Source organism: Chanodichthys erythropterus, chromosome 4, assembly GCF_024489055.1.
Source record: "Chanodichthys erythropterus isolate Z2021 chromosome 4, ASM2448905v1, whole genome shotgun sequence".
In the NCBI taxonomy this organism is placed as follows: Eukaryota; Metazoa; Chordata; class Actinopteri; order Cypriniformes; family Xenocyprididae; genus Chanodichthys; species Chanodichthys erythropterus.
In genome coordinates, this window is record NC_090224.1 from 916,057 (window position 1) to 929,448 (window position 13,392).

The following is a 13,392-nucleotide window of genomic DNA, read 5'->3' on the forward strand; positions in this document are numbered from 1 at the left end:
AGAAACATTTAGAGTCATGTTCACATTTTTACATGTATGCTTGCAAAGATAAAGAAAAATACTTTCAGATCAATGAGGCCTATGATCAGTCAGTTAAAAAATGAATACAAAACCTGTCCTAACTGAAAGAAAACAAATTGACAAAAAAATAGAATCCAATATTTGGTGATAAAATAGCATACCAAGAGATTTATAATAATTTTGTGATTATAAGATTCTTGCTCTAGTTTTCAAGGATTGTTATGAATTAGCACCTTCCTATCTCTCCGAATTGATTATCCCCTATGTCCCTGCCCGTACTCTGAGATCGAGCTCTGAAAACTTGCTTGCAGTACCCAAGTTCCGTCTATCTAGTGTGGGTGGAGGGCTTTCAGCATATCAGCTTCTAAGCTCTGGAACAAACTACCACAAGACCTTTGTGATGTCTCTTCTCTTCAGACCTTTAAAACTGCTCTCAAAACTCACTTATTCGCATTATGTTTTGTTAATTGATTGTCTGTCTCAATTTTCCAGCTCTATGCTTGTTTTTGTAAGTTTAATGTAGATTAACTATCTTTGTCTGTTCCTTCTGGTCGATTACGTGTTGTATTCTGACTGTATACTTGTATATGTATTCATGTTATTTAGCAACTACATGTAAAGCATCCTTGGGTTCTTGAAAGGCGCTAAATAAATAAAACATATTATTATTATTTTTTTTTTTATTAACCGGGAACACAAAAGGTGTTACAGTGTTTTCAACACGGCACAAGGGATAATAAAACAATGGCATGTAGCCTTCAAATAGTTGAATACATTGCTATTTGATTGGCAGACTGCTTCCCACCATGACTTAGTTCATAAATATTAATTAGGGCATGTTGATCGGTTAGCAAGCTTTCCAAAGCATCCAGTCCAGTCACAAGAAATTAATATTCATGGGCCAAGCTTTCTTTCCAAATCCTGCCTGTGAGCTAATCAATCAGGCCTATATAGCAAACACTGTGTAACCTAATTAATATTCATGAGCCAAGCCTTCACCGTGGCAGCATTTATGAACTCACACCCACACACCAAACTGAGTCTGTACTATTGATAGCACAGAAAAACATTTAGGTATTTTCCTTGTATGGTTTTGTTGATATCTCAAGTCTAAATTAGACCAAAAAAATAAATAAAAAATCCAATTTGGAGAAAAATGCAATCAGCTGAAAATGTTGTTAGAGTAGGTCTGTTTGTACTTGCTAACACTGCTTTGTATTCTGCTTTGCTGTCCTCTCAGGATTTTACCCATGTCCTTCCGACTGTACAGTCATGAATGCTGACCGAAGGTGAAGTAAATCCTTCACTTCTACGCATGTTTTTTTAATGCGCTCTCATTGAAATTTCAGCAGATGGCTCCAAGGCAGACCTACTACTGTTCCAAGCCTTTCCATTTATAGATTACAACTTGAAGTTTGCTGGAGACTCAGAGACTTAGAAATGACTTTTAACTTGAAAGACGTCAGCAGTGTTTTTCTGATCTCTTCAGCAATTTCCTCTAAAAAATGAACAGACTTTATGCTGGAAGAGTGACTGATCGTAAGGGTGAATATAAGAGGGAATGATATCAAACTGACTCTAATCATGTCTCACAATGATCAAGGGTAGTTGACAAATAACAGGGACAAGAGCACTTTTGTTTTATTCAGCATGAATGGTTTAAGTTCAAACTGAAATGAACTGAAATGAGCAAAGACGTGTTCCTGTCTTCAAGTTCATCCAGGAAGTTTCTACTTTTGACTTTGGAAATTTCATTATTTTGCAGTGATGTGTGATCAAGTCGGGATGCAATAGACACATTGGGCAATGTCATATTTCTTTTTTCATTTATCGACAAAGACAGGGAGTGTTTGAGTGCTAGAACAACAAAATGAAGAACAAATTATTCTTTCAGAGATTCGTTCTCCAGAGCGCTAACACAGGAGCGTTTAACAAATCGGTATTACAGTATCAAGTATACAGTATACAATATTACAGTATCAAGTGATGGTGCTCTTGCTTTTGTTTGAGGGTGCTCAGCACCCTAATAAAACCGGGCTTGCATGTATAATTCATTCTTTCTCTGATTCAAACATATATGGCTCCAATTTTCATTATTCTGATTAGACACTAAAAAGAGTGGCCATTTTTAATGGCATTCTTCACATACCCCAATTCATTGTACTCGTAGTAAATGATTCGTAGTAAATGATGAACTCGCATACAGTGGGGATGTTACTGGCCACTGTTTTAATCCACTTGCAAAACACATTTCTATGGACGCATGGATATTATTCAGCATTGTGATGAACAGTAATGCCGCTGTAACAATGTCTACGCTGTCGTTGCCTTCTTCACACCGTCTCTGGATGACGATAAAGGAGCAGAGACTGTGCAGCGAGTTGTGTCGACAGAGTTTAGTGATTCAAAGAGAAAAGGGAAAACTTGAGAATATCATCACAGAGTTCATTCATGATGTTGTGTGAACAACACACAGCACCCATGTATGTCCAAGTACATGCACAGTGCACACTTTGGTTAGAGCATTAATAATGCGATTAAGGTGTTTACGTGTATGTTTATTGGGATTTAAATCTGCGTATGCCACAGTTTAATGTGATTGTGGTTACTACGATTATGAGCTTAATCACATTAGCTTGACTGAAGTATTGCGTTTACATGAGGTAAAGTTTAATCGCAATATTGCCAACATCCCATGATAAATCGCATAATGAGGGTGCATGTAAACATAGTGACTATCGACTGTTTCCATTCAAATTTGAATGGAATGCATACAATTGGAATATAGCATAAAACATTTGCAAATAAAGCAGCGTTTCCATCCCATGTGTTCAAGAGAACAATATTGTCACTTCCTGGGAAAAGAGCAAGCTCTCCCCAGTGCAAAGCATCTCTTTTCTTGGGATGGAGTTGGACTCCGTCACTATGACAGCCATCTCATAAACAAGCACACTCAGTCAATGTTGAACTCCCTGAAGACGTTCACGGAAAAAAAAGCAGTTATACATTTTCAACCATTTCAAAGGCTCCTTGGGCATATGGCGTCCTCAACAGCAGCTATTCTGCTCAGGTTAATGCATATGAGATTGCTTCAGCATTGGCTACAGACTCGCCTCCCAAGATTGGCATGGTGTAGCGGCACACATCACATGTCCAGTATGCCAATTTGTCAATACTTATTCAGCCCTCAGACAGACCTTGCATTTCTACAGGCAGGGTTTCCCCTACAAGTGTCCAGGAATGCTGTGTTGTTACTACAGATGCGCCCAAAACTGGCTGGGGGTGCCGTGTGCAATGGGCAAGCAGTGTCAAGCTCCAGGACAGGACCTCGACTGCATTGGCATATCAACAGACTTGAGTTGATATCAATATTGCTGGCCCTGCAGAGGTTTCAATCATTGATCCAGGCCAAGCACGTGTTGGTCCGGACAGACAACACGGCAGCAGAATATATAAACCGCTAAGTTGGTTTACTTTCTCGAAGCATGTCGCAACTCACCCGCCATCCTCTGAATGGACTTAAGTGGCCTGAAGTCACTGAGGATCTCTCACATGCAGGGACCCCTCATCGACAAAACGTCGACGTGACTGACAGATAGGGAATGTCTCGGTTACTATTGTAACCTCCGTTCCCAGATGGAGGGAAGGAGATGTGGTGTCCCTCGTTCCACAACGCTGAACTGCCCACTGAAAAGGCTGGAACAATGTCTCGGCTCCTCAGCACAAACCTGAATGAGTAATGCACTCATTAGGGTGAGTGGCATGCAAAATGCCACTCGCCAATTCTCATCGGCCTTTTATCAATTCTCATTTTTAGAATTTAAGCACATCTTGGCCTTTACATCCTGTGTTTTTTATGCGATATCCCAAAATATGCATTAAAATAGGTAGATGGAAATAGCTATTGTGGTCATGCAGCATGTATTTTTTTGGTCACTCAGTTAATGTAGCTTAAAAAAAAAAGTGTCAAGAGTGTAACCAAAGAAAATGGCATATTTTTTTCTCTTGACATTGTACATAGAATCTAATGCTAATAAAGAAGCTTTACTTTTAAGAGCATTCTGCTGTATTATAAAAAAAAAAAAAAAAAAAAAAAACCACTTTACACCAAATGAAAAACATATCCTACTCTGTACCTTTGTCACAGACAGGTGCATTCAGTGCAGACAGCTTCATTGATTGGATTCATTAGGATTTTTTTTTTCTTTTCTTTTTTTCAAGTTGCAATGTGCCACAACCAGTGTAGACGTGCAGGTTGTTTGATTTACCGTCAATGTCAAAACTGGCCGCATTAATATGTAATTCAGCTGATGACTGCAACAACAGCTTCCATTGTTGCTCATCCAAACTGAATTCAGAGTCAGAACAATCTGTTTTATAATATTATTTTGACAGATTTTGTTGCATAATGTGGAGCTGTTATTGCACTGATTGTTATGAATAATTTTTATATTTTGGTTTGTGTCCATCAAGTTCCAAACAAATGAGATGAAGCCTTTTTAATTTGAAAAGTGTTTAATTCACTGGATTTTCAACAAAACAGGCATTTCTACATGCTTATATAATATATAGACTGATTTAGGGTTGAATTTTCAGCAAAAATAACCATATTTTGGCGTATACACTACCATTCAAAAGTTGGGGTTAGTTGGGTTTTTTATTTATTTAATTATTTTATTAAATTATTTTATTACTTAAATTATTTATTTATTTATTGTTTAAGTATCTTATGCTCACCAAGGCTACATTTTTTTTAATGCATTAATTACTGTGACAGTAAAGCTGAATTTTCAGCATCATTACTCCAGTCTTCAGTGTCACATGATCCTTCAGAAATCATTCTAATATGCTGATCTGCTGCTCAAGAAACATTTCTGATTATTATGAATGTTAAAAACAGTTGTGCTACTTTATATTTTAGTGGAATCAATGACTTTATTTCTTCAGAATTCTTTCATGAATAGAAAGTTTATTATTTAAGAGCTGAATTTGTTTGAAATAAAAATCATTTGTAACATTAAAGATGTCTGTCACTTTTGATAAATTTAGAGTGCTTGCTGAATATAAGTATTAATTTCTTTAAATCTTACTGACCCCAAAATTTAAAACGTTGAATTAACATCTAGAACCAGACAAATGCAAGTGATTTTTAAGTTTGCAGTTTGTATTTAATGTGATAAGATAAAAAAATAATAGCAAGAAAATGTCTTTCTATCGTGAAGTCCTTGTTGGCTGCGCAGAAAAACAAACACACAGCATGTAGTCTGATGATTTTTTTTTTGATGAAAAAGTTATGGCTTGAATTAGTCTATTGAACAATTCACTGATGAGGTTTTTTGTAATAAATAATAATAAATAATAATAAAAAGTTATTCAATGAATGTGTGTGCAAAAAGAGCCACTTTTGTTTGATTGGTTTGGCTTTCTCCACCTACTGTGGCTGGTCAGCAAAAAAGTTCATTTTACATGTCTACAGTCTACATGTGTTCAATGGGTGAGTGCTTATGTGTGTTATCTAACCTCCAGTCCATTTTCTCCACCAGGTAGGCACATATTAAAAATCCTGTGCGGTTGAAGCCATGTGTGCAGTGAACGCCTGTGGGAGACAGAACACAACAGTGACTTAAACAACTGAATCACACAGACCACCCACTTACCAAACCAAACATTTCTGGACACATGAACGATTTTCATCCTTCACTGGAATCAATATAATCATTTTTGGTTATTAATGCAGCCTGCGCACATGGATGGAACTAGACACTGGCCTTTGGAATGATACAGTGGTAATTGATGACAGAACAAAGCCCTTTATTTGAGAGGACTACTCTCCTCCTCATTGATACACATATTAAATATGCAGCACTGAGTGCTGAACTCTGCTCAAGCCAGCCGCAGCTTGAAAATAACTGTGAACTTATTAAGATAATTACAGTCATCAGCAGGATGTGCAGAGAGGCATGCTTTCAGAGCGCTTCTTTCATAGAGTTGGCCTTTTGTTTTGAGTTTGCCGTTTTTGCGACAGGGTAATAATCAAACCTAGTAATGAAAAACAGTGAGATACAAAGGCCAAAGCCATCCATCTAAAGCATATGAACATATTAGTATCGCAATATGCTGGTACTGACTGATAATGGCTATATTTAAAAAGTTAAATATTGATATTGTGTTAATACTAAACATATACAATAATATTGTAAATAATCCAGAACCAGTTAACACTGGAACACAGTAGGTGGCAGTATAGCATCTTAAAGGCCCCAAGTTCTATTTCATTCTTCATTTTAGGGTAAAAAGAAGTTCGAAATACCTCTTCAGCAGTCTGTACTGTTATCGAAAATCCCTAAGCCACCTACTCTGCCGAGAGCGACGTTTAGATGAATATGTAATTATGTGCTGTGCACTTTACTTTCAATAACAGAATAAACACAACAAAAATGAAAGCGGTGAGGAAACAGCAGTTAAGAAAGCATACCTACCTATATTACATTATCGCCAAACTTAAAGGGGTTTAAGTTTGCTTTGGCAAGCTGTTTCGAACTCTAGAGAAAAAAAACTTCGTTTAGGCCTGATTTAGTCTGAAATGATGTCAAACAAGTTCATTCTTTGATTTCATGTATATCTTATGCTGCATTCCAGACAGCTCAGAATTTGGATTTTTTCCCCACCTCATTCTTGGAAATAAAATCTGAAATGCCACTCAACCTGTGATCTTGGGGTACATAGATCAACCCCAACCTCAGTAAGACACGTCATTTTTTTTCCTTCAAATTTTCTATAGATATCACAGTAATATAATTATTGTGAATTCTTTTGGCCACGATAATCATGTAGTGAAAACATAATATTGTATAGCCCTAGTAAAGAGGTGTCCAATCCTGCTCTTGGAGACGTTACTGCAAAGTTTAGCTTCAACTTGCCAGAACAAACATGCCTTTAAGTTTCTAGTATGCCTACTTGAGCTGCATGATTAATCATTAAAAGACTGTGATATTGATTCAAACATCCACACAAGCTTATTTCTAAATGATAATGATTCGTCTGTCTATGACCTTTGACAAAAATCACACAGGAACATTCAATCTGTGTTGATGCTGCCGCTAAGCCAGAGAGAGCAGTTGTCATGTATAGGTACGAAACAGCTTCACAAACAGTCTTATCAACCACATAGTATCGTTATTTCTGTTACAAATATTCATATCATTACAGAAGTACTGGGATAAAAATGTATAGTTTGGATATAATCACTGATGTCTACGGAAAATACAGTACATCACATTTAGAAAATAACTTGTCATTTCAAATAACGATTGTATTGATTACATTGTTATGCCACTGGACTGTAAAAAAAAATGCATTTGTCATTGAATCATTCATTCAAAAGATTCGTTCAAAAAAAAAAAAAAAAAGCAGATTCAACCAATAATGAAACAAGAGAAGTATTTATAATTGAGTCACTGAACCATTTATTTGAAACGATTTTTTTTAAAAATAATTCATTGAGAATAATTAACCATTTTAAAGAAACTGCAGCAATTAACCTTTTATCAGATCCTCTGGTAAATTTTGTTTAGTTCTCTGTTCAGAATTGTGATCTCTGAGAAAAAAACATGATTCTCAATTGACCCATTGCAAATACACACGCAGTGAAAAATACATCGCGGAGAAAAGAGGACACTGACAACACGTCGACAGACAAGACAGAGCAGGTTACTTATGATATTAAACAAAGTCCCAGCTTTCAAACTGTGTAATTTTCTAAAAAATTCAAACAAAAACCATTTTGTGGCTCTTTAATGTGTTGTGACAGATTGCTGTAGCGCCTCAACCCAAGCAGCACGTGAACCGATCATCTCTTCCTACTGGTTAATTTAAAGCATCAAATACATATGAATGAACATGAGAAGGAATGTCGTTTAAAACGGAGAAAGACCAAAATATACACCATTTTTCAAGTTCAAGTACACCGGGATTAATCTTCTATCTCCTGACTGCTTTGTCGGACAAAATGGCGGATTCTGCGTTATAATTGGTTAGGTCGTTTGTCAATCAAACTCCCGGCGAAGGGTCAATTCATCCACAATCATGGAGCTCTAATGCCTAAGACCTGGTTCAAGTGTGTTTAATTAGGGCTGAAGCTAAACTCTGCAGGATAGTGGCCCTCTAGGAGCAGGATTGGACATACCTGCCCTAACACATAGAATATAGATTTTTAATAAAATTTCCTCTAGGCTAGGGTTTTCTCCATTGACCCTCAAAACAGACCTCATCTTTACTCCTAAAGTGAGATTCAAATTTCAGTTGCAAGTCTGTGAATTTACAGGCTTGTCAGCCAAATTGTGACTATGTTAAAAAATATTATGAGTTATTAAATGATTTGATTCACAACATTTTATGAAATCTGCTGCTCATTGTTAGACTGATTCACAGAATAGAGCTTCTAGTTCAGGGCTGGGCAACTCTGGCCTTTGTGATCCACTTTCCTGCAGAGTTTGACTAAGACTTTGATTTGCTTGTTCAGGTTTGTTTGATTACTAGCTGAAATAAATTTTATATTGTATTTTATTTCAGTTCAAGTTTATTTATTTATTTATTTATTTTTTTTTGGTACAAGTTTTTTTTTATGGTTTTAGTTTTAGTTAACTATAGTAAACCTGGGTGCAACATTTTAGATAGCCAGTAATGATAGCCACTATTAGCCAGGTCTCTCAACTCCCTTTTTTATTATACTGATAAAACGAAATATAACATCAGATGGATCATATTGTGTTGTGTGTGTAGCATTTGTGAAGGCTCTGCATGTGATGGATGAATTCTTTATTTTAAAAAATAAATAAATAAAAAAACACCCATCAATTGTAGTGCATGTGTTCAGTCATCAGTCTACTAAAGCTCGGTTCGGCCTACTGTCAAAAACATAAAATTATATGCAAATTTGTTCTGCAGACTTTCAGCTCCCAGAACTGCAGTCTGAAAGAGCAATGCTTAAAGAAATAGTGTAGAGTAGCAGGATTTCTGCATAAACTGATCGTAAAATTTGATTTTTTTTATTGAAAAAAAAAATCAAATAAATTTGAATGTCTTTTTTGAACACATAGTGAATTGCAAAACTTATCAGGACATTTATCAGGTGAATGTAAAGTCAACCGAAGTTGAGTGATGCAACAGGACAACAACCAAAAGCACAGGACTAAATCAACATAGAAAATACACCTTCTCGAGTGGCTGAGTTAGGGTATTGACCCTAACCTGGCTTTGGCATGACCTCAAGAGAGTGATTCACACCAGATATCCCAAGAATATGGTCAAACTGAAGGTCTGCAATTAAAAAGTGTGCAAAATTCTTCCTGACCAGCCTTGAATGTCTGAGCAGCAATTACAGGAAATGTTTGGTGGAGGTTACTGCTATCAAATGACGGTCGACCATTTATTAAATCTAAGGGGTTTGCATTCACTACCATTCAAAAGTATGGGGACTGTTTTAAGTTAACATTAAGTGAGAGTAAAGGCATGTTACAATGTTGTAAAGTTCTTTCTATACATCAAAGAATCCTGGATAAAATGTATCACAGTTTCTACAAAAATATATAAAGGCACAACTGTTTTCAAAACTGATAATAACAAGAAATACTTTCTGAGCAGCAAATCAGCATATAAGAATGATTTCTGAAGGATCATGTGACACTGAAGACAAGAGTAATGATGCTGAAAATTCAGCTTTACTATCACAGGAATAAATTACATTTTACAACATATTCACTTAAAATACAGTTATTCTAAATTGTTATTCCGAATAACAGATATCAATATATAAGATAGATATATAAATAATAGTTATTCTAAATAATATTTCACAATATTACTCTTTTTACTGTATTTTTGATCAAATAAATGCAGCCTTGGTGAGCAGAAGAGACTTCAAAAACATTTTTTTTTTTAAATGTTACCAAGCCCAAACCTTTAAACACTGGTGTACTTTTCCCCCCACCATATATTGTGAATATGTACAGAGTGTGTTCAATAAGGATGTAAAAACAAAGTTTGTATGTTGTTTGAGCATATGGTAAAGGGTTTAAAAAAGTAAAGGGTTTTCATATTTTTTCTTTCATCTGTATTTCACTGCTGGTTGACATTAACCAATAGTCAGCACAGTCTAGAAAGGTTAGATGAAAATAAGAGTAATTTCAGAGGTGGCGTGAGTTATTACATTTTGATGAAACATTATGAAGACAAACATTTCTGTCTTTGTAATAACATGCCTTGATGAAACTTTTTCCAATAAGACCAGGAACATACCATTCCCCTATGAGTGAAATTGTTCTTTAATCTGGACAAGTGGACATTAGATATCTTTTCTACAAACCCTGATAAAGTGTCTTTATTAGTAAATCATAGGCAACAGGAAATGTTTTCTTTTTTCCAAAGTGGACATTAGCCAAATGTCAAATGATGGTTCTTGATCATCCTGCCTTCACATAAACATGATATTTATACTTACAATGACACGACAAAAGTATCACCAAATAAGATTTCTTATCAAAGCGTTCTCATGTGGCTGCAGCTGTACTGGTATTTCTGGGATTATATCCTCTGGCAATAGGAAAATAACGATTTCATCAGAGGCGAACACAGCAAATGCCACACATTCATCGGTGTGATTTCATTTCACAACCCACAGCTGTCCAAGTCGCTAGATAGTGATTTAACAAAAAAAACTTTAGACCACACTGATGCAAACAGCGATTTTTTTAAGCCACTCCACAGATGCTCAACTCCATTGATGTCTGGGCTTTGATGGGTGACTGTAGGTCTTTGTAGGGATTTAAAGTGTTATTTTTGCACTAGAACTTCTACTGAGAGGGTGTTCGCTTGCAGCATCATGGCGTGGTATGAGAAAACTACCACACACAACAGAAACGCACTTGAAAGGGTTGAAGCAACAGCAGTGGGGATTATGGGTTGAGATCTGCCATTAGTTGGCAGAATGTAAACCATCCGCTGCACCATTAAGGTCAGATTCATCACCCCAGACCCTGCACTTAAAAAAATACATCATTTTAAGTGTAACAAACAGGCAGATGCGGATTACAGAAATTCAAGAACTATCAATTAAAATGTACTGATAACAATGCAGGTGTTAAAATATAAAGCCACATGATAATTCATAGTTCATTGTAAGTGGCCTGATCACAAAAGATGAATAATTTGATGTGTCAGGATACACTCTAAAAATGCAATAAACATTAAATAAAGAATGTAACAGTCGGGGTGTACGCCCCCAATATTTGCATATGCCAGCCCATGATTGAGGCATTACACAAGGGCAGCCAGTATTAAAGGAACACTCCACTTTTTTTGAAAATAGGCTCATTTTCCAACTCCCCTAGAGTTAAACAGTTGAGTTTAACCGTTTTCGAATCCATTCAGCCGATCTCCGGTTCTGCCGGTACCACTTTTAACATAGCTTAGCATAGTTCATTGAATCTGATTAGACCGTTAGCATCGCGCTTAAAAATGACCAAAGAGTTTTGATATTTTTCCTATTTAAAACTTGACTCTTCTGTAGTTAAATCGTGTACTAAGACCGACGGAAAATAATAAGTTGTGATTTTCTAGGCTGATATGGCTAGGAACTATACTCTCATTCAGGCGTAATAATCAAGGAACTTTGCTGCCATATCATGGCTGCAGCAGGCGCAATGATATTACGCAGTGCCCGTGAGCCCCTGCTTGCACAGGGAACGTGCCTTGCAACCATGGAGACGTTTGTGAGAGACGCTGCGTAGTATCATTGCGCCTGCTGCAACAGAAGAGTCAAGTTTTAAATAGGAAAAATACAACAGAACAATGATGCAAATTACATAATGCTTTTCAGGTAGGTCTAACAGTAGTTTTCATGTAATCAAATGTAAAATATATTTTATTAAATTTTTATTTTTTTTAAAGTTACAAAAGTTATTTAAATCAAGAGTAGTGAGCGATATTTTATCTTTTGGTATTTGATTAAAGGTGCCATTGAACTTTTTTTTTACAAGATGTAATATAAGTCTAAGGTGTCCCCTGAATGTGTCTGTGAAGTTTCAGCTCAAAATACCCCATAGATTTTTTTTTATTAAATTAAATTAAAACAAAATTAAAATAAATTAAAATAATATTTATTAAAATAAAATAAAAGCTCTCAACTCTATCACTGCATAAAGTTTACACAGCTAATATAACCCTCAAAATGGATCTTTACAAAGTGTTCATCATGCAGCATGTCTAATCGCGTAGGTACAGTGTTTATTTGGATGTTTACATTTGATTCTGAATGAGTTTGATAGTGCTCCATGGCTAACGGCTAATGCTACACAAGTTGTGTTTATGAATTATATATTACAATATTATAGCTCAAAATACCCTACAGATAATTTTTATAGCATGTTAAAATTGCCACTTTTAGTGGTTGAGCAAAAACGCGCCATTTCAGTGTCTGCCCTTTAAATGCAAATGAGCTGCTGCGATCAGCCTAAGAGGGCAGAGCTTCAAGAGCTGATTCTCCAGTGCAAGGAGTCAGTCAGGATGCACTATAATGTCAGAAACTGCAAATATATGCTGCATAGAGATAGAACAGGTATACTTTAGTTCAATTATGGTTATAACTTATATTGTCTTGTTTTTATCCACTATATTACTACAAGCCTGTTGTACCATCCGAATGATGGCCAAAACTTTACAGATGAGTTTTATGATGTTTATTGTACTTCACACAAAATATGAAGCATCTGTTTTCACTCTAGAAAATCACTGTAAGAGCTTAATAAAACACAGTGGCAAGTGTGCATTAAAATAATTATCTATAAACTCTCTTTCCCTTGTATTATCATCAACATACAAAGCGAATTAAACAGAAATATGTTTAAATATGTTGACGGCTTGTTCTGTGACAATGCTTTTATGATTTATGGGGAGTGGGTGGATTTTTATCATTATAGGGTGGTTGTGTACACACTCTGCCAACACACATTTATGTCCAAATACCATGCAAAAGTGTATTTTGCATAATAGGTCCCCTTTAAACCTTCTAATACCACCAAACTTGTCCCTAACCTTACCCGTATTCCACCTCAATAGCAGCAAAAGTGTTTTGCAATACAATATGAAGACAATAAGTACTGTCACACTATCACCCTGTTTGGACTCAGTTGCACCATTTCCCGCCACTAGTTTGTCGTCATGGTTTCTAATTGGATTTGTCATCACTGTCAGCTGTGTTATCGTTAATCACCTCATTTGTCTGTGAATTTAAGTCTGTGTTTTCAGTTCACCTTTGTCCAGTCTCTTTCATGAATGGTTGTGTTTTGTGTGCTCTTCTTCATTTGGATTACTCTA

The 13,392-nt window shown here is 36.0% G+C and overlaps 1 protein-coding gene across 2 annotated transcripts in view; it reads right to left on the reverse strand.

Moving 5' to 3' along the window:
* Positions 1-13,392, reverse strand: part of rngtt (RNA guanylyltransferase and 5'-phosphatase) — a 152,893-nt gene that overhangs the window by 117,376 nt on the left and 22,125 nt on the right. For both annotated transcript variants that reach the window (XM_067383569.1, XM_067383570.1), the window contains one exon: positions 5,542-5,617. In XM_067383569.1, coding sequence (XP_067239670.1) covers positions 5,542-5,617 — 76 coding nt within the window. The remainder of the gene's footprint in view (positions 1-5,541; positions 5,618-13,392) is intronic.